Source organism: Triturus cristatus, chromosome 3_2 (assembly GCF_964204655.1).
Source record: "Triturus cristatus chromosome 3_2, aTriCri1.1, whole genome shotgun sequence".
Taxonomy (NCBI): domain Eukaryota; kingdom Metazoa; phylum Chordata; class Amphibia; order Caudata; family Salamandridae; genus Triturus; species Triturus cristatus.
Window position 1 is genome coordinate 539,519,614 of NC_140584.1, and position 23,233 is coordinate 539,542,846.

Below are 23,233 nucleotides of genomic sequence, written 5' to 3' on the forward strand. Positions count from 1 at the left end.
CCAGCGTTTTCCGGCCCAGCAAGTACGATTCGTACCGACGTCACTCTGTACGGCTCTTTGTTTACGGGAGCCAAACACAGCCGGAAAAGCAGAGTCCGACATGAACGGCAACGCCACGGAGCCCCGGTACGCGACGTACAGCCATGAACCCCATCGTACGTGTCATCCCGGTCCTCCTGGCCTACGACCTGGTGCACCGCACCCGACGCACACGCCGCAGAAGGTGAGAACAACATGCGTGGATACGGTGCGTACCACACGTACCCCTACGGCGCCATGACAACAGTGGTACGGACCGTACCCACGCATGAATGCGTGGGTACGGTGCATACCCCTACGGCCCCATGAGTCCTCAGGTACGGACCGTACCCACGCATGAATGCGTAGGTATGGTGCGTACCCCTACGGCCCCATGAGTCCTCAGGTACGGACCGTACCCACGCATGAATGCGTGGGTACGGTGTGTACCCCTACGGCCCCATGAGTCCTCAGGTACGGACCGTACCCACGCATACATGCGTGGGTACGGTCCATACCACACGTACCCCGTTACGCCAGCAGGAAAATGTGGATATGAGGCGTACACACGCCATGAATGTGGGCATAGAGGACTGGCCCAGCATGCTAACTACAAATTGATGTGTGTGTAGGTCCTGGCCAGCAGTGTACAGCTCCAAGGGGGTGCGTGGGTGGGTGCAGAGGCCTCCCAGCAGTGCCCAGACATATGAGGGGTGGGTGTAGAGGGCTACCAGCAGTGCCCAGACATATGAGGGGTGGGTGCATATCACTCCCAGCAGTGCCCAGACATATGAGGGGTGGGTGCAGAGGACTACCAGCAGTGCCCAGACATATGAGGGGTGGGTGCAGAGGACTACTAGCAGTGCCCAGACATATGAGGGGTGGGTGCATATCACTCCCAGCAGTGCCCAGACATATGAGTGGTGGGTGCATATCCCTCCCAGCAGTGCCCAGACATATGAGGGGTGGGTGCAAAGGACTACCAGCAGTGCCCAGACACATGAGGGGTGGGTGCATATCACTCCCAGCAGTGCCCAGACATATGAGTGGTGGGTGCATATCCCTCCCAGCAGTGCCCAGACATATGAGGGGTGGGTGCCGAGGACTACCAGCAGTGCCCAGATATATGAGGGGTGGGTGCATATCACTACCAGCAGTTCCCAGACATATGAGTGGTGGGTGCAGAGGACTACCAGCAGTGCCCAGACATATGAGGGGTCTGTGCATATCACTCCCAGCAGTGCCCCACTCCCAGGAGGATGGATGTCATCCGGCATGACACACCACATGTGGGTGTGAGGACATACAACACATGTATACCCACACATGGCGGATTCCCCACAATACACACCTGGATTTAATGCCAACAGACTGTATAGTCATGGAAATGCATACTAAAATAAGTTAGCCAAGGGGACTACACACTGTCACGCACATCACAGGAGTGATAGGAATGTCCAGGTGCTGGTCAAGCCACCCAGATGATGTCTCTCATGTAAGGAATAGGGTCCACTGCCACTAGATACAATGCCCACAATTGTGAGTCAGGTGCCCAAATACCCTGCATTACACGTGCCATTTGTGTGTTAGGCCGTGATTACACACATGCATAGTGCTGAAAAGGGCCAATTGCTCCGTGATGCCATTCCTACATACACAAAACACAAGTACAGTGACTGGAAAGGATGGCACAGACGAGTTAGCAGGAGACATTGGTGAGCATGCATGGCCATTGGTGAAGGGATCTGTCACCAACAAAGGATATGTTGACATAGGTCAGCACAACAATTGTGCAACTGTTTGCAGGGAACATGTCAGGTGCAACAGAGGAAGGAATACTTCCTGGGACAATATCTCACTATACAAAATAACAAACACTACAAATTAATATTTTCACAGACAATGAGATGGCACACAGACACCATGGTCCACCTCATGACCATCATACTAAAACATTTCTCAGAACACCAACTTCATGGGCCTCGTCACCAACATCAAGTACCTGAAATGCAATAGTGTGGAAACTAAAAGAAAAGGATTTATTCAGCACACAAACAAAAGAAGTTGTAATAAAACACTATTCACAAAGGCCAATGGCCAGTCCATAGATTGAGTCCAAGGCTGGATGGATGCGAGTGTGTCCACCCCTACCTTGCCTGCATAAAGTCACCTCAAGGGTTGTCGACCGGGGGGGGGGGGGGCATCATCAGTGGGAGTACCAAGCACCGCAGGGACAGGAGTGGGTTGGGTAGGTGTGGTGGGTGCAGGGCTGGACGTATCCACCACAGGGGGTGGTGCAGCGCCAAAGGTGGTGGTGAGCAGCTCGCTGCACACTGCAGCCAGGGCGTCCAGAGGAACCCCTGCACCGGAACAAACACCAGGGCCAACGGAGGGGGGGGTGTCCGAGGGATGGGGTGCAGCACTCTTGGGGGAGGCGGTGGACATGGGGAGGGACTCAACTCCCCTGGCCGGAGACTTCCTCAACCGATTGCGGGATGGTGTCACAGCGGGGCTGAGGGACAGACTAGCCATGTAGGTCTCTTTGGGTGACATTTTGCCTGGGGAGCTAAGGGGAGTGGATTTGGAGGAAGTGGGTCGTGAGGACTGCGGACTCTGACTGTGGCTGCGTGTCTGCCGTTTGCCCCCAGACCCTGTGGGTGTGACTACATCTCCCTGAGTGTGCGTGCCAGGAGGTGTGCGCTGTGCCTTAGTTGGGGGTGTGCTGGATGTGTCTGTTGTGGTGTGTGCCTGTGACTGTCTGTGTGTGCTTTGGACAGGCATGGGAGAGGGCAGTGTGGATGGGTCCGGGATAGGGGGGAGGACAGAGCACCGCAGGAGAGATACTGCTTCCTTCAGTGAAGAGTCCATGGACCGCAGAAACCTGCGTTGCTCAGTCATCGTTGATGACATGCCCTCCACGAACAACACCAACTGTGTGAGCAGTCTAGTGTGTTCATGGAGGACATGCTGCATCGATGCCTGACCAACCTGCAACTGGTGCAGTGTGTCCACAGACTCTTCACTGAGGGCAGCAGGGGTGACAGGGGCAGGGGGTGCGGTGCCTGGTCCGAAGGAGACACGGTGGGACCCTGCACGGACAGAAGGGACAGGAGCAACTAGGAGGGTGGAGATGTCAATGGAGGAGGCGGGTTCAGATGGTGGGATGCTACCAGATGTTGTTGCATCCTCCGCCTCCTCAAGGATGTCAGCCTGGGACCCGTTGGTATCGTACATGCTCTCGCCTCCGGACAGGTCCTCTGACTGACTCCCCTCGCCCTCTGTGCCACTGTCTCCTGCTGACTCCACAGCACTGGTGGCATTGTCGTTGGGTCCCTCCTCAAGGTCCATGCCGGTGTCTCCCTCACGTGTGGATGATGATGCTGTGGGCAAGGAGAAGAAACCAGAAAGCATCAGTCACCTGTATACATCTGACACATGAGCACAAGAACAATAGGTCACAGTGCATATCAGACAATGCATCATGAGTAACAGCTGGATAACTCCGCACATATGTAAGCCCTGTACTGTCCAGTTGGTAGACCCACCATGCCACTTTGACACCAGGAAACTCAATACACAAAAGGCCACTACTTGAATGAGCAATACACTGCGAAGCTAGTGTCTGTGAACCGGTGAGCACAGCAATACAATGAAGTCATGACACCTCTTGTTTACCCTGAAATAAACCGGAGTGGTGCACTCAAGGTAAACTTACACATCTCAATACTCAAGGTGCCACCACACTGAGAGACCTGTAAGTCCCTTGGAACACAAAACGAACAAATGTTGGTACGTTGGGACTCACACAACTTCAACCGATCTACATGTTTGGGATGTGCCAATTGGCCATTTTGCTAATAGAACACTGATGTGCCTGCATGCAAGATGTTGCACAAGGCAGTGCATACAAAAGTACATTGACACTGTCATTGAAGAAGCTGCCACCTGTTCGGAGGAGCCACTGTCAGAAATAGGTTGTGTTGCAGAAAGTACATATACATGGGCCCACGGAGGTCTGGACGTCTTGACACTCGTTAGTTTGTATCACCGATAACTAATGAGTCTCACAAAATCAAGACCACCGTGGGAACATGTATATGGAGAATCTGTGACAACATTTATTTAAAACAGTGGCTTCATAGAAAATGTGCCAGCTCATTCCATGACAGTGTCAATGTAATTTTGTGTGCACTGCCTTGTGTGACATATTGCATGCAGGCACATTAGTGCTCTTAACACAAATCAACGAATTTCCACATGTGAAACATGAACAACTGTTGACAAGTGCTGTGAGTGCCAAGGTACAAATCATGAAGAGTAACAACTTGAATCATGTCAGTTGTCACCAGGCCATCTGTCACCTGATGACACAGTTGGCTACACATATGACCTACTGCCTGTCATCTGGAGTGGCACCCATGTCCACACCCAGGACAATGCATAAGCCAATGGGACTGCAATTGGGTGTTAAAAAAGGCCAGCTGTACTGTGGGGACACCCTCATGGCAAGCCTGAATGTACACACAGATGTTAGCACACACAGTCCAAACTGTGTTGCATCAGAACCACACACGTGCCAAAAAATGTATGGGCAGGATTCTTGTTGGTAAAACAAAAGACACAGGCTGCAAAGCACGTACATTGAGCACTGGCCAGCATCACAGGGGCACTGCCCAGTATATTTTAGTACAGCCAAATTCTCCCACAAATGTTAGACCTGCCAGTTAAAAATCTGAGTTGCACATGTATGCCTCTCCCGCACCCCCCTCCCCAAATACCTGAGTCAATATGATGTATACAGATCAAGAAGTGACACCTCTTATTCAGGGTTACAACAACTGTGCTTGCAAAATAGCTTTATTGACACAACATCACCTTGTGGGGCTGAGAACACATATTTGTGACAAACAACCATCAACAGATTGTTGTGAATAGCCACACAGGCAATGCCCAGTGTGAGTATGCACAAGCAAAATGTTGTATCCCTGTCCAGTGGACACATGTAGCACACATTAACCAAATCAAAGTAGGGCAGGGAACAATGCCACAGAGGCAGACCTATGCAGCACACACAGAGAATGTGCACAGTGTTGGATGACACACATGATTAGGAGGCCAGGGTGTCTCAGGGGACTGTAGTGGGCACACTGCTCCATGGTCCTGGAATGAGCTGACTCTACCATGTACAACCGTCATGGCACTATGCATATCTCACACTCATGCACATCATGTCTGAGGCCACAACATTGCACATGCATGCTGCAAGGGTGTCCAGTTGAAGGCTCAAACTCCTATGTTGAGAATCAGCATCAGTGACAACAACTATGGACCCCCTACATAGTGAACAGGTCATGGCACAGGCAAGGTACCGACACAAGTCACAGACCACCCACCCACATGATGCAGAAAGCAATGTGCACTTAGATGTACTGGCACCATAGATGACCATGTGCAAAAGTGATTACACACACACCAGGGGACACATGTCAAGGAGAGGAAGGGATGAAAAAGATGGGCAGGTGACATTTAGAAAGAGAAAATGCACTGCACATATGAACTCTGGGAGTGTATTCATGCAAAATAGCACTTCCTAAAGCTGGCGACACATAACACAACAAAAAGCCATGTACCTACCCCCTCCTTGCTGCAGTTCCTCCTCTAACTGCCTATCGAGGTCAGGGAAGACCACCGCCAGGACACGTTTCATGTGGAGGGTCAGGTGTCGGCGCCCGCCGTGGCGGCGAGGTGGAGAGAGCTTCAGCTGGACCCAGGGGATCCGCTGGGTCCAGCACCGGATGTCCTGCCACCTCTTGCGGACCTGGGCCAGCTGCCGCTCACGCCCCCCACAGTCCTCACGGCCCTGACGACGTTGGTCCAGGTGACCCCCTTCTAGTAGGCAGTTACCCGTCAGGATGACAAAGTGACACAACATCGATACACCTGCTCCATGTCCCAGAAACACACATCAGAACATCTTTGAAATGTTGAACAGGGCATAGGATGCTGACAGGAATAGCCTCATTCACAACATGCAAGTGGCCTGTGTGCAAGCGCACATGCAGTACATGGCATTGAAAGTCTACAGGTGGCATGAGGGGTGCAAAACACTCAATGCACATGCCACACACTGTGCAGCACATGCAACAGCAGGCTGATGGGCAGCATGTGCCATGCAGTCACATGTCCCACTCCACTGACGCACCCTCAGCAGACTAGACAGACACACCCAGCCACTGAGCACTGGCCTGTCATTGACTACAGCAGACACAACCCTCACTCTGCACATGTGCCATTTTTCCAGGGGGGGAGTCACAGGGGTCGTGGCAGCTCTGCAAGTCACACTCAAAGCACGGCTCACTTTTCACATCAGATGGTTAGATCAGTAGCCTTCCACATGCAGGTGTGGTGCAACACTTCACATAGACACTCACCCACATGACAAGGAACATTCACACACGTCAATGTCCATGAGGTCGTACACATCATTTGGACACTCTCACCACAGGTCCACCCAACTCATACACATCTGTGGGTACAGTCACCTGTCACACCGGGGGGACCGCTGAACCACCTCAGGACAACATGAAGAAAAGCCCCCAAGGATTAGCCAGGCTGAATGTCTCATGCACTATGCAGTGAAAGTCACTGTAAGCACCATGCAAGTTAGGTGTGCACACAGGAACTACATGATGCACTGCATGAGTGACATAAGCATCTCCCCCCCCCCCGGGACACACTCTGAACAACATTGCATGTCAGTCTCACCTGGACACAATATTGACTGTCACACAACAGGTGCATAGGCAAAGGTAGTGGACTCAGAACTCACCTGCTCCCCTGGTCTCCCATACAGGCTGGTGTACTGTGGGAGGAGGACGTCCAGCAGGGCCTGATTCCCCTCCAGGGTGAATGGCTGGGCCCTCTCCACAGCATGAGACATGGTCCAGGGAAGCAGAGACAGCAGCAAGGTTGTCGACAGGAAAGTTGTGCAGGCAAGTGCCCTCTCATGGCTTCTGGCTGCCTTATATCTGTCTTGCTGAGGGCCATTCATTTTGAGGAGTACATAGTGATTGGTCAGAATCATTCGCATCTTACGTTTACTCCAATACCTTTAAACATACAGCAGTGACAGCATTTGCATCGTTCAAATTTAGAGCATCATGTCAAGTCAACAACCACTTTGCAACATTGTATATTGTGGCCAACTGACTTTTCCAGGACACCTGCTTGAAAAATTTGAAGCGAAAACTCGGTATCCATGGCAACCTGCATGCATTTAGGGCCTAATACCTGTCCCTTATGTGTCCCCTATGTAAATATGAAAGCCACACACAGGTACGGTGCGTTTCACACGTGCCCCTACAGCACCAGTTGCACTGTGCGTGTGACACGTACCTGTAGGCACTGTCAGTACAGGTACGTGTAGGCACTGTAAGTACACGTCCGTGTACAACTGGTGTGTACACGTACGTGTACTACCAGTGCCTACACGTACTTGGACACGTACGTGTAGGCACCAGTAGTACACGTCCGTGTACGACTGGTGCGTACACGGACGTGTACAACTGGTGCGTACACGGACGTGTCCAAGTACGTGTAGGCACTGTTTGTACACGTCCGTGTATGCACCAGTGTACTAACAGTGCCTACACGTACCTGTACACGTATGTGTAGGCACTGTTAGTACACATCCATGTACGCACCAGTCGTACACATCTGTGTACGACTGGTGCGTACACGTACGTGTCCAAGTACGTGAAGGCACTGTTAGTACACAAACGTGTACGCACCAGTTGTACACGGACGTGTACGACTGGTGCGTACACGGACGTGTACAACTTGTGCGTACACGTACGTGTACAGGCACGTGTAGGCACTGTTAGTACATGTACATGTACGTACCAGTTGTACACGGACGTGTACGACTGGTGCGTACACGGACATGTACGACTGGGAGCGTACACGTACGTGTACAGGTCACGTGTAGGCACTGTTAGTGCACGTACGTGTACAACTGGTACGTACACATACATGTACTAAGAGTGCCTACACGTACTTGGACACGTACGTGTACGCACCAGTTGTAAACGGACGTGTACGACTGGTGCATACACAGACGTGTACTAACAGTGCCTACACGTACTTGGACACGTACGTGTACGCACCAGTTGCACACGGACGTGTACGACTGGTGCATACACGTACATTTCCAAGTACGTGTAGGCACTGTTAGTACACGTACGTGTATGCATCAGTTGTACACGGACGTGTATGACTGGTGCGTACACGGACGTGTACGACTGGTGCCTACACGTACGTGTACAGGTACGTGTAGGCACTGTTAGTGCACGTACGTGTACACCTGGTGCGCACACGTACGTGTACTAACAGTGCCTACACGTACTTGGACACGTACGTGTATGCACCAGTTGTAGACGTACGTCTACCACTGGTACGTACACGGACGTGTACGCATTTTACACGCTTACAAAGGTGATACAGCCATACACATTCCAGGAATGGAGGGCTACGAGTCGCACATGGATGTCCATCAAGTACTTATCATTGCATACTTTCAGGTGCAGGCCCTAGGTGTGTTAGCCTGTGATCTTGCACAGGTCCTTCCATCTAGTTGCACAATTGATGTGTTCTGACCTGTGGACACATGTCATGTGTGATGGGGCATGATGTGGCACACACCACCTTGACATGTGCCACATGTGTGTCTGTAGTCCAACTGTGTCATGCATAGCAGCAGTGGGTGGCACAGTCATCAACACCCGTGCCTGTCTCCTGACGCCAGGGACAGGGACACTTATGAACTGACCTGTCACGATCAGCGTGCCCCTTTGGGACTATGTCAGCTGTGTGTCATGTGTTCCCATGAGCTTCATGTCAGTGTCCCGTCAACGGCATCTGCTGTTGGTGCATCCAACAGGGATCTGTGTGGAGATGGGCATGTAACACATCTACGCACACCATGCCACATGTGGATTCCCAAGGCTGTAGAGTCTGTGTGCATGGGACATCATATATTTTCAGTCATTCATGTGTTTGTCATCTCAATGGCTGTGTCTTTGTGTTGTCACGTGTACCCCTTCATCGCACTGTGTGTGACATGTACATTTGACATTCCATGTGACCTGTGCGTGTGCCTTGCAGTCAGCTGTCTGGATGAGCTGACATCCATCAAATGCAGCTTTGTGGTTGTGTGTCACTCCGGTCATATCTGTGGCTCTTCACTTAGACCGGCCCCCAAATCATTTCAGGGCATGTCATGTTGACTTGACAATCAACAGGTGTATCATGCATTTTGTCGGATTGCCAGCAAGCTGCCATCTGTGTCCTGGATGTATTGCACACACCAGACTCCATAGTTACCTGATGTGTATTAGCAGTGTAGCATGTGCTATGTTCATTGACATTGATGTTTGCCGACTCTCAATCTGCATTCCTCTAAACTATGTTTTGCAGGGCACCACCTGTCCCAAGACTAATGCCAGACTTGGGTGCCATGATGGAACGTGCCTGATTGAGGACCTGACAAACAGGCTGGCACCACACCTCCAACCGCAACACAGGTATCCTACTGCGCTGCCCCCAAGATGAAGGTGATGGCACCCTTACATTTTTTTGCAACAGGTACGTTTCAATTCACCATAGCTGATGTGGGTGGGATGTCCCAGACTATGTTCAGCCGTGTCCTGCGTGATGTTTTAGCAGCCATGTTGGAGCACCTTGATGAATTCATCACATTTCCAAGTCCTGAGGGGTTGAGGGATGTCAAGGGGGATTTCTATGCCCTGGGTGGGATGCCCCATGTAATTGGGTCCATTGATGGTACACATGTGGCTTTTGTACCACCACAGGCACAGGAACAAGCCTATCACAACCGCAAACATTACCACTCGATAAATGCCCTTGTGGTGTGTCTTACTAACATGCTGATTTCCCATGTCTGTGCACGTTTTCCAGGATCAGCACACGATGCCTACATCATGAGGCGTAGCAGGGTGCCACAAAAGAATGCTGCGGCTGCACAACAAACGAGCATGTCTTGTTGGTGGGTATTGTGTTTTTGTCCTATGTGTTGCGGTATCTTAGTCTCTTACGGCATCTCGTGACCCACTTATTTACAGGATGTTTCCATGTAGGGGACTCTGGCTATCCCAACATGCCATGGCTGCTTACACCTCTCCGCAACCTAAGAACAGCTGCAGATCACCGGTACAACGATACACACGGCCAGACCAGGCGAGTGATTGAGAGGACGTTTTGACTCCTGAAGAGCAGAGTCCGGTGCCTGGACAAGACAGACGGGTCCCTCCCTTATGCCCCAGAGAAGGTCTGCAAAATCTTCATTGTGTGCTGCATGCTGCACAACATGGCAGTTGAGAAGGCAGTGCCACTCATCCTGGATCCAGATGAGCAGGAGCATCCACCCGTGGAGGATCAAGGGCTTGGTCACGAGGCTAGTGATGATGAGGAGGAGGGGGATGATATCCGGAGTCAGCTCATACGCAACTTCTTCTCATAATGGTGAGTCACTGGCTATGAGTGTGCAAGCTTGTAGCGTTGAGTGGCATGTGTTGCAATGGGTGTGTCCAGCTGACTGAATGCACAGTGACTTGGATGTGTGTTCTGATGTGTCACTCGAGTGATGATGTCATGCAACACAGTTTTGCAGAGAGACTTGATAGGCAATTTACATGTGTCCAACATTGTTGCTGTTTTTTACACTTCCATGTGTGCGTTGAGAATCATTTTTTGGTGACTTCTCGTGTGTCTGTCATTCCCAGGTATTTGGCACCTGTTGTCTTGTTGTGTCACCGTTGTCCTCCTGCTATTCCTCGTGTGGATTGCAACGTGTGCTGAATCAGCGTTCCATGCACGGACATGTGGAAATGTCAGTTTGGGTGAGTATTGCAGCAAGGCTTTTTTTGTGGTGATACAGGTTGTGAATGTGTGGTGACTGCTTCTGTGCATGTTGTGGTACCATGCATACATTTCTTCTCACCATGGAGCATATGACATGTAGCATCACTCCCATGACATGATAGTCAGCCTTCTTGACAGTCATCTGTAGTGGAATATGGCGTCTGATGAAGGCTTCAATGTGTGTGTACCTTGGCTCTGAAACATTGCAGAGGCTACGGGTGGACATAGTGGGGGACATCACAACAACATGCTCTATGGGGAATTGCAGCCTCTCAGTGTGAAGCAGGATGTGTTCTGCTCATCCCCTTACCTTGTGTGCCAGTTCATTGGGATTGACATCATCCGTGTTGTGAAGGGGGTGTCCAGCGTATGTCCCACATGTTCTGTCAACTGACCTGTGAGTCTGTTAATATGGAGGCATATCCCTTTGTGTGTGTATGTGGAATAAGGGTGTTCAGCACAATCCAAAGTGCCTCATCTCGGTCACTGCAGATCTCTTACCAGTTTGCATGCGTCATCTATGGCAGACTTGACAAAGATTGGGAATTGGGAATATGAGTGTATGTGTACTTTGGCAACATGCATGCAGTGCTTCATGGCTAATGATCTCTATTGTGCATGATGTGCCTGGTTGTGTATGTATTTGTGCAGGTTGCTGCCCACAACGGGACGTGAATGGCTGCTGATGGTGTGTCTCCTTTGCGCATCTCCGCATTTTGTTGCCTGACACAGTGGCTGTCATTTATGGTGATTGATCATACACTTTCTGGGAGTGACCCATGAGTGAGCTGACACTCCTTCCTTGACATACACCAGTTGCACTGTGCCTTGCAGACCTCCTTGTCTTTGTGTGTTGACTTTTACATGATTTCTAAGCCCTTCCGCCTGCTGCTGCCTCACCTGCGGCCACGCCACTCCGAGTGCCCTAATTCTGCAACCCCCACGCCTCTGAAATGCTCAGCCCTTCCCCCTCCACCCATTTGTAATGCAGCCAGCAGCTTTTCTGTGCCACTGTAGCCCCACCGCCGTGCAAAAGGATGGACCGTCTGCGCCTTCAACATGCACAGTACACGACCCTCTAGTCTTTGCATTACCCACGTCACACAACAAGCTCATGCTGCAGCCACTCTCCAAGCAATGTCCTTGTGACAATCATTCTCCTGCCATCAGGCAACCCCTAAGCACACACACGACACCTTTGCATGCTGAGTATACAACTCCAACTGCCTACACAGCGCTGCCCAGCCTCCCAGACCCTGTCATTGCAACCAGGTTAGGTGCCTCCTACTCCACACCCGCTCCATCCACCAGCACGCCATTGGACTCTGTTACCTCCTCAACACTGCAGCCCCACACATCACCTTCATGACAGTAACCTTGACAAAAGCATCCTCAGCACATGACGTCTTCATTGCCATCTCAGACGGATCCAAGATCACCCGCAGGGACGCCAACACCACTCACGGGGCTGAATAGGTAATTATTGACAAGTACACCCTCAGAGTCACAAGTCCGGGTTCGCAGCAACTCCCTAGCAACCCTCGGAGTAACACTCATCTACAGATCTGCAGGCCTACATCCACAATTCCGCTAAGCCATCAACACGTACATCTGCACGCAGGCCCTCACCTCCACAGGCTACATGTGGCTGGGGGCCCGTAACGTCTTGCAGGAGGGGACACACACATCCATCATTGGTCCATCAACATTAGAATCCACGTCTCCAACAAGCAACACAGTGCCACTCATCCTGCTACCGATCCCTCACAGATGCCAGATGTAAGTCGCTACAGACAAGCTGTGTGGGACCCTCAAAACAACACCACCGCCACACCCTGCAAACTCACACACTGGATCAGCAACTGATCCATCAATCTAGCCACATTGACGGACTTTCCTGTGAAGCACAACGACAGTTAAGGCACCTGGGACAAGGCAGACCTACTGGACTCCTACAGACCTAGCCGGACTCTTGTGCAAACCTTGCAACACAAAAAGCCATCATTTTGCTTACAGCCCTGGAAAACACCACACACAGCCATCACCATATCTTCAGCAAGGACAAGTGGAGATCCTTCAGATAGTGCCGAGACACCCAAACACACAACATCAAGGAACTCTTCAGCATTGTGAGTGAACTGACAGCAGATCTCCATCCAAGACACCCCACCCTTGCAAGGCAGATCCCATCCCTTCCTACTTTGTACCACTGCAAGCTCATGTCCATGGACAACAGCCTTGGCACACAGAGGCAGACAGCACTATTTTCCGCTGGACAAACCCCCCTCAGGTCATGGACTCCCATCAGCAGCATGTGCACCATCCACTCTGGCTCTCCATCAGGCCCCTTCCCACACAACTTCTCAACCACATCATTCGCCATCCTTGAAGCCCACGTCCTGCGCGTCATGAATGTCTCCTTTGAGTTAGCCACATTCCATGGCTGCAGGAGGCATGCAGAGCCCCAGGACCTTCTTAAACAACGGACGGCAGTACCACAGGATCTCCTGGTACATCAGCCTACTTTCCTACCCAGCAAATGTCTCCAGGAAGACACTCTACTAGCAACTGTCCAATTTCCTACATGCTACCAGCTCCAGCCAACTGGCACCCGACCGTTTTACACAGTAATTACACCACTGCAACTGTCATCATTGCCAACACCAACGACTACTTTGCCCTGCTCAACAATAGTGAGCCCACCACCCTTGTCCTCTCAATGCCATTCTACACCATGTGCTACCACACTGTCAGCTCACACATCTCCAACAGTGGTATCCAGAGGAGGGCCCATGATTCACTCAGGAAGTAGCTCACCAGCAAGGGCCAGGGAGTCTGCCTCCACGCTGCCACATGTAGTACACTGGGGGCATCTGGCCCATGCCACAGGGCTCTACTCTCAGCGTGATGATCTTCAGTGTCTCCATGACCCCCCTCTCCACCATCACATGCACACACAACCTCATCATCATCTGGTATGCCATTGACACCCAGCTGCTCCTCAAACTCACCAAAGGGCCAGCCATTGACAGATCCAAACTTCACAAAGGCATGAGATCCGTTGATGAATGGCTGAACATCAGCCATCTGAGGCTGGACTTGGATGTGACAGAGGTCATCATCTGAGGATTGTCCCCTTACGGCTGGGTCAACTCCTTGCGTCCCACTGGTGTGTGCACCGCACCAGCACCCAGTGGCCACGCAGGCAAGCTGATGTTCGTCATGGACCAATCGCTTACAATTAACATGCAACTCACCAACATCTGTACCTCATGCTGCAACACCCTCCACATGCTGCTGATGGCCCCCAGATAGATCCACTCCAAGGCACGACAGACCGTCCCCCTGGTCCAGGACGCCAGCCGGATCACATACAGCACCGGCCTCTACAGAGGACAACAGCAAACATGCAGGAGAACTTATCCACATCCAGGGTGCATCCGCACACCTCATCTGCAACATCCCCCGCCCCAGCCACATCACCGTCCACCTGAGATAGGTACAATGGCTCACTGTGTGCTGCAGGATCACCTTCAGACTTCTCAACCACACTCAGGAGGCAGTCCACAACCCCTGACCCAAACCGACCTTGGACGTGTGTCATCCAACACCCCGTTGGCCCTACTCCATGCAGCCCACCTTGCCCTGGCCACCATTCATCACATCCACATGACCTCTGCATGCAGGAGATAGTTCTCCCACCTTGCAAGACAGACCTGGTACTCCCTCCCCGGGAACATCAACATGACACATGACCTCAACACCTTCATGTGACTCTACAAAATTTGTCTGTCAGAGCAATATAGCAAGACCCCCCTCAGCAGCTTGAGGCCATCACGGGTGAGTGTTAGGCTCCATGTCTGCATTTTGTGATACATTGTGAGCCATGTGTGTCCTCGACCGGACTCAGATCCAAGTGTATGGTATGCTGGAGTTAGTTCCACGCACAGGCATACTTTAACATATCCCCACACGTAGGTTGTGGACTCATGCTAAATGACTGCAACATAAAATTTCAATAATTACTTTTTTAATTTCGAACACTGGGGCGTGATTTGTGCACAGAAAAAGGGGAAATGCAGTGACCATAGAATCCAAAGTTCACAGGGGGAGATGGGATCCTTGGCATTTGAAGTCATCAGAGTCCAGCCCACAGTGTTTGGCATCATTAGTAGTGGATAAGGTAAATACCGACGCTGTCTTGTTGTTACAAGACAGCGTCAGTATTTACCTTATCCACTACTTTTATGACAGACCACTTAGAGAGTATGTCAATGGCTGCCACAATATATTTGCTCAAAGGACCAATGGGGCCCATAATGTCCATAGCAATAGTCTCCCAAGGACCGTTGGGAACACAATGTTCTCCCATATTAGGTTTTAAGGTCTTCAAAGGCTTATCCGAGTTGGCACAATTTACACAATCTCTAACGATACGTTCAACAAAGATATCTAAACCTGTCCACCAAAACATTTTTTTGACTGATTGCTTAGTCTTGACAATGCCTTTATGACCTTCGTGGCCATGTATGACAATGATTTGTCTCATGCCAGTGAGAGGTATAGCTTTATCACCTCTCCAAATGATACCTTCAGTAAAAGATCATTTGTTTCTCACCTCCCAAAAATTTCTAAGTTCAGGAGTAAGATTTTTCTTGGTAGGCCAACCTTTAATAATGTATTTCTGAACTTCTTGTAAAGTCTCATCTTTTAAATACTCAGCGCACCAATTCTCACTCTTAATGGGCAAAGCACCATCATCATGCACTAAAGCAATTTGAAAATCATCCCATGAATTCTGAACAGAACTCTTTGAGAGGTAAAAGAAGTCTAGATAAGAAATCTGCGGTAACATTGTCTTTGCCTGGGACATAAACAATTTAAAAAATGACGTCTTGTAACCTCATGGACATACGTGCTATTCTAGCAGAAGCTTTACACATTCCATCAGTAGTGAGTAAACGTACCAAAGGTTTATGGTAACTTCTAATTTCACACTCCTTTCCCCAAACAAACACTCTGAAATGTGCTAGGGCCAAACGCAGGCCAAAGTTTCCCTTTCAATTGTGGAATATTTATCTTCAGTTGGAAATAAAGCCCTTGAGGCATAAGCAATAATGGCTTCACCACCATTTTCCATTCTCTGTGCTAGAACAGCTCCCAATCCTTTCGAACTGGCATCAGTAGTGATGATGCAAGAAAGATGTGGATCATAACTATTAAGTGCAGTAGCATTTCCAATAGCTAACTTGACAACAACAAATTCTTTTTCACAATCGGCATCCCATACAAATGTACTTTTGTTTTTAATAACTGTCTGATGTTAAACACTCTATAGGAAAAATTCTGTATGTATTTGGAATAAAACTCTGTTAAACCCAAAAATGACCTGATATCATCTTTAGAATTTGGGGACGGTGCCAGTTGAATAGCCTCTACAAGATCAGGTTTGGGTTTAATGCCATCTTCACAAAGCACATGGCCGAGGTACGTTACAGAATTAACACCAAATTTATATTTAGCATGCTTGATGGTTAATCCATTAGCAGACAGTCTGTTGAGGACTACTTCTAGTGCTTGGTCATGGATAGATTTGCTGTTGTCAAAAACAAGGATATCATCTTGAAAACACAATGCATTTTTACAATCACCAAAAATATTGTGCATGATGCGCTGAAAAACAGCAGCAGCTGACACAAGGCCGAAAGGCATTCTCTTGAATTGAAAGCACCCGAATGGTGTAATAAAAGCAGTGCATTTCTTACATCTTTCATGTAAAACGATTTGGTGATATGCAGCTGATAAATCTATACAAGAAAAGACTTTACCAATCAAGGCCAACATTTCAGTAATGCGAGGTAAGGAGAATTGATCGACCACAATGTTATTGTTATGATGGCGCAGATCAATACATATAATCTGATATTCCTATTAGCCACGACAATGGGAGACACCCATTCAGAAGATTCAATTATTTTTATAATATTACTTATAAGCTCTTTTTCTACCTAATTTCTTACCATAATGGGAATATTTCTGGCTTTGTATATTTTAGGACAAGCATTGTCCTTTAAAACAATCTTGTGTTTGAAATTGATTAACTCTCCAATACTATCCTTGAATACTTCAGGAAACGTATTTAACGTTTTATCACTACACTCATTAGGTTCCCCAATAACGATAACAGGGTCAGGACTGTTGGGATTAAGGATGATGTTAAACTTACTTTGTCCAAACCATCCCAGAACAGAAGGTCCATGTTTGGATATGTACAATTTGTCTATACACTCACGGTCTTTAAACTTAAAGACAAGTACTCCAAAACCAATCATTTCAATTCTCTCCCCTGAATATCCTTTAGGATTAATGTCAGAATGATCTAACTTGGGTCCAAGTTTGTCTATGAATTTGGATTGCCATACATTTTCATTTATAATGGAGTAGGGAGAACCAGAATCAGCGTATATTTGTATCTCCACCCCACCAATCATCATGTCACAGATCGGTTTCTTTTTAACAGCATTATTATCTATGTTCAAAATTATAGAAGACTCTTCTCTAATATTTATCATGTAAGACCTTTCAAAATCCCCATCTCTAGTGTCAGAATCACTCTCACCCGACTCACCTTCTTCCTGCACACTTTAGCCAAATGTCCTAATACACCACAAACAGAACATTTTTGTTTAATGGTTGGACAACTTTTGTTATTTGCTAAATGCAAACCGCTGTCGCACCTATAGCACCTGAGCTTATCTTTTTCATAGGTATTAGTATATGCTTTTGTAGGTATTTGTTTTTTTAAATTAGCTTTAGTTCTTTTACCTTCCACTTTCGCTACAACAATGTTAGATTTACTGTTATCATCTACCTTAACTTCTTTTGCCCTTCTACAAGACATTTCTGCTTTTCTTACTATGGCTAAGACATCTTCCAATTTGGAATCGCCATTGACCCACAACCTGTCTTGAATAGACGTGTCTTTTACATGCAAGACCACTTGGTCTCTAATGAAATCTTCTTGTAACCCCAAAACTGGCAATCAAGAGAAAGTGTCCTTAAAGCAGAGAGGTAACTATCCACTGACTCATCTGTGTTTTGCTTTCTCTGAAAAAAGTTGTATCGAAGAATGCCAATGAGTACCTTGGGAGAAAAATAACGATCAAAATCATTAATTGCAGAAGTAAAAACATTTTGATTACTACCACCACCAACTCTAATCATTTAATTGTACGTTTTGAGACCTTCAGGACCAACCGAATGTAAGAAAATTACTTTCTTTTCTGCCGGAGACATTTTACCCTTGACATCCAAAGTGTCAATATAGTTAAGAAAATATGCCTTCCATTCCAGCCATTGCATGCAGGGAGTGCCACCAGCGGGCCAGAAACATTGAGGAGGAGATAAACTGTAATTCTGTGTTGTCAACATTTCAGAAAAATGAGTTATACAATAGCCAAATAAAAATTAAGATGGATAAATAAATGTAATAGACAATGGTGTCCCAACTTCGCTCTTTCAGTTCTGTCACATGGAGAAAAAATGAAAAATAAATAAACAAACAATCGCAAACTGCAAAAGAAGGCTCACCGGTAGTAATGATGAAAGTTCAATTTCATTAATAAAACAGAGTGAAAGTAGAATATGAAATAACAGAGGAAAACGCAGCGTGAAACCTCCGACAAGTAATTGCGGTGGTTGCTAAGCAAAAACAACAGCTCCAAAATGGTGGCACGTATAGTACGTGATTGCGTAATACGCAACGTAACGTGAGGGAGAAGATGCCAGTAACCATAGAGAAGAACGTGACAATCCAGAAGAACGTAGAGGGAGAGTAGCCAGTATCCTTGGAAATGTTGGAGTTCGGAGGATGAAGTCACTCGGAACTCTTAAAAGAGCAAATATTCTCTAGAAAGGTGCCGTCATCCGGAATCCTGTGGGCGAAAGAATCCAAGCAGTAACAGTGAGCTTTAAAAGGCAACCATGTAATTTGAAAAATGCAAGTCCGCAAAAAACATGAAATCCAATTGGGAGGGAGACTGAAGCAATGTAGTCAATTCCAGGAAGGATCTTCAAACCGAATAGTTACCCATGTATATCTTCATGAAATCCAGCGTAAGCGAAGAAGAAAATGGGAGAAGAAATAAAAAATCCAAAAAGGTGCACATGTAGGTCCGTGTAGTGTGGTGGTGCCGTAGTATCCCTGATCGTCGCCAAAATTGTTATTAATGACCGCAGTCCAGATAGGTAGAAACCAGTATTTATTCATATAAGTACAGCACCACCAGTGAACATCCTGCTCCGTCTATTCCAACCTCCAACTGCCTCTAAGACAGCGCGGCATGGACCCAAGACTATAGAACATCAATAGAATCTATCTAGGGTCTGTGCCAATAGCATAGTTACCAAAATAAACAACTATCCAGTGGTATTGAAACGCTTGCTCTGTTATCCGTCTTGACATAGCTCGAACACAAGCCGATGGTATTGAAGCCCTTTAAGTGCTCACCAGTTAAATTACACAATGACACATTTATTTTTGTCCCTGTTCTGCTTCAATTAAGGTTTTTTTCTCCGTCGTTGCTTGCCCATCTCCCCATCCCCACCCGCTTCTCTGCTTGATCCGTCCCTTCACTAACTCCCTCCTCCGTTTCTTTTTGGCCCGGTCCAATGGTATTAGAGCGCTTGTTCCGTCCTCCATCTTGCCACAGTACTAACACCAGACGACACACAGATGATGGATGGAATGCAGAGTTTTAAGAGGCACAGACATGGTATTTCAAGAAGGGACTTTATTGACGTGCATAGGAACAACCCCTAGACACGTCCTGTCTCCAGCAACTGTCTCCTCCCTTCTGGTCCAACTCCAGAACTCTCACATGCTAGTTAACCATGGGAGGAATGCATGATAAGTTGCTAGGACACATGGCTAAGATACAACACATCTTCTTTCTTTAATAATAACAAATACAATAGTAAGGACGTTACAGCAATGAATGAAGAAATAATATATATAAAAAAACAGAAAGGGGAAAGCGTAACATTAGGTATATCAACGGAAAATTGTGATTGAGAATAAAACTTGGTAATCAAAGGGTCACATAGTCACTGTGCCATTTTGGAACCTTCCTGACACGTTTGTTATCTCTTACATCATCACTGTTTTTCACCATTTGATTATTACCCGTTTTTTCCCACCAAGCGTGTAATTCTACATCGTTGCACAAAGTGACACTTCGAATATTCCACATCTTGCCATCACTTAGCCAAACACTGTTACCAACAACCTTGGTTATGGGTTTGGGCACTGACCATTTAGACAGACCTCTTTTTTGAACACCCACACTGTGCGTTCTCACCCAATCTCCAACAGCGAATACATGTGTTAGACCTGGCACCTTGGCGTGAGTTTCCCTTCCACTTTTTGATGGTGTGCCTCGATTGTTTTGCTGGTGTTGTCCGCTCAGGGCACTGCGCCACGGCTAATCCGTGCCGCAGTGCAAGTGCTCCCTAGGTAAAGTGTACCTGTAATTGATGTTCATGATTGGTTTATTGGATTCACTGTCAGTCCCCAGTAAAGTGCACCAGGGGTGCCAGTGCTTGTGAATGCCAATGCTGCTGGTGGGCTTGCAGCGCTGGTTGCGCCACCCACAGAAAGCGGCCTTGAAAAATGTGACTAGGGTCTGCCACCGCAGACCCTGTGCGCGGTCTGGGACCGTCGCACTGACTGCGCAAGTGCCCCCACTTGCCAGTCCCTAAACCTTCCCTTAACTACATATTAGCCACCCCTCTGGTAGGCCCAAGGGCACGGTGCATTGTAGGTATAAGGTAGGACATGCCCTGATGTGTGTGGCATGTCTTAGTAGTGAATTACAGCCATTTTCGTTTTTCACTATTGAAGGCTACCTGCTCTCCATAGGCCAGAATGGGCTGCTGGAGTCACTACACGCTGTGACCCCAGTGGACTCAGAGAGCATGGTAGAATGTCAAGTTTAGTATGCCTGAACTCAGAATAATAAAATACTTCTTGTCGTCAAGTTTATTTTAATATCCTGGGTTTGTAAATACTACTTTTAGAAAGTTAGTATTTACTGACCTGGCCATTCAGTCCGCCTCTGCTGTGTGTGTGTGTTCTGCCTAGCAACAGTAAGGAGCAGGGGTGGGGAATCCCCAGAGACAGGTTGGCTGCCAGGTGGTGGGTAGAGAGATGACACCAGGATGGGTGGGAGGAGTACACCTTGACTCTTGAATAGACCTGTGCTCTGCCACCACAAAGCTGGCGCCGCCCCCTGTGGGGCGGCTGATGTCTCTGCCCTGCTGCTGAAAGGAAAGAGCAGAGTCACCATAACAAAGTGCTCCAGAACTGGACTGAGCCGGGCCCAGGCCCCCTGGCGCTAAAGAACAAAAGAATCACTGTATAAAAGTAGGAGCCTGGCTCCTAAGAAATCAGAATCCTGTTTTACCACTGCCCGACTAGAAGGAGAAGAAGACGCCGGAGGAGCTGGCCTGCTGCTTGCCTTGCTGAGAAAGGAGAGGAAGAGACTACTGAAAAGACTTTGCTACTTTGTGCTTTAAACATTCTCCAAGGGCTTGATCTGAGCTTGCCCCCTGAACTGAACCCCAGGACCAGTGGGTTCTCTGTGCTTTTGCTCGTCCTCCGATTCGAGCCGTGTGTGCATCCCGCTGGAAAGAGACTGCGCCCCTCATCGCCCCTCCTAGGGCCGTGACACTCAGCAGCTTGCCTGCCTTCACCCCGTGAGAGCCCCGCTCCGTCCGGAGCCGCTCTCTGTCCCCGGGCTAGGTTGCCTGCACCCCTGTCACCGCCTGCCACTGGAGCGCGCTGAACACGCTATCACCCCTCCCGCCGGAAACCGTCCGACGACTGTGATCTACGCCGGGTCATCCAGCTGCACTGACCGTGCCCTGTGACCCCGCTTCGCTATCCCTGGGCATCTCAGGCCGCGCCGCCCCCGCTGTGGAGACCCCCCCTGCACCGCCGTGCTGAGGGTCGCTGGCCGCGCCTGCCTACCTGCCCACACCCGCTGATCGAGGACCCAAGACCACTTTCCAAGCTGAGAGTCGCACCGACCTGTGCCGACTCTCCACATCACGAAAGAAGTTCCAGTATCGGGCTCGGGGCCCGCAACGCCTTATTTCCCCGTTCGCAGGAGCCGATCTCTGTAAGTACTGGAACCACAAGTAACATTTGCAAGAGACTACAAAGTATCCATTTGAAACTACGAACAAAGAACATGTGCCTGCTTTACAACCTGGTGGCATAGCGAAAACGTTATTGGTCTTGTGATAAGTCTGCTGAGATATATATACCTATTTTTACATAAAGAAGCGTATTTTTCTACATATCCAAGTCTGGTGTCCGTTTCTGGGGGGGATTGATGTATTTACTGTGTGTGTGATTGTAAGTGCTTAACCAACAACGCCTGAGGAATCGCCTTGGCTGCTCACGCCACGCACCTAGAGGGTGAGCAAGGGTCATTCACAAGGGGTTATCCTACGCCCTGACGTAGAGGAGAGGGTTCCTGCTTGACACAAGGGCAACCTTGCGCCAACCAGAGACCCCCAAGTCTAACATTGTTGGCAGCGGCTGGGATTTCGGATTTGCACTTGTAATTTGCATACAGTGAATTATTAATCACCAGATTGAGAGAGCAGACCAAGTAACGCAGCCACAGGTTTTCATTTTTGAAGTGTTGAGACATCGACCATTACTGCAACCATGCCTGGCTCACTCCCTGCTGGAAGAGCACTCTCTGTGATTTCTGGAATAGATGAGGTGGATTGGGAGAGACTGGAAGGTTACACCGCGGAGCAATTGAAAGGCTACAGTGTAAAATTCAGAGTTCCCCATGCTGGATTCAAGAAGAAGATCCAGTACACCAAGGCGTTGAGAGCCTGGAAGGAGTCAAGAGACCCACAGAATGCGGGGGACATCGTTCCACCCGACAACCTTGGGGAGCCCAGCAGAGTCCTGTCGCCAGAGGAGCTGGCAGACAGGGCAGCAGACAGGGTGCATGCAATGGAGATGGCAAAGTTGGCAGGACAAATGGAAATGGAAAAGCAGAAGTTGGCCTTGGAGGCACAACAACGCAAAATGGATCATGATATAAGATTGAAGGAGTTGGAGCTGAAGGCGAAAGGTTTGGACACCGCTCCTTCTGGTGGCAGCACTCCACCGGTGCAGGTAGAGTCCAAGGTGTACATCCCCAAAGATGTAGTAAAGGAGTATTTTAGAAAGGATGACATAGGGCAGTGGTTT

The 23,233-nt window shown here is 48.8% G+C and overlaps 1 protein-coding gene across 1 annotated transcript in view; it reads right to left on the bottom strand.

Moving 5' to 3' along the window:
* Positions 1-2,184: 2,184 nt before the first annotated feature.
* The window catches only part of LOC146857674 (uncharacterized), a 341,850-nt gene continuing 320,801 nt past the window's right edge, over positions 2,185-23,233 (bottom strand). The window contains exon 2 of the mRNA XM_085647064.1: positions 2,185-3,398. Coding sequence (XP_085503190.1) covers positions 2,185-3,366 — 1,182 coding nt within the window. The 5' untranslated portion in view covers positions 3,367-3,398. The remainder of the gene's footprint in view (positions 3,399-23,233) is intronic.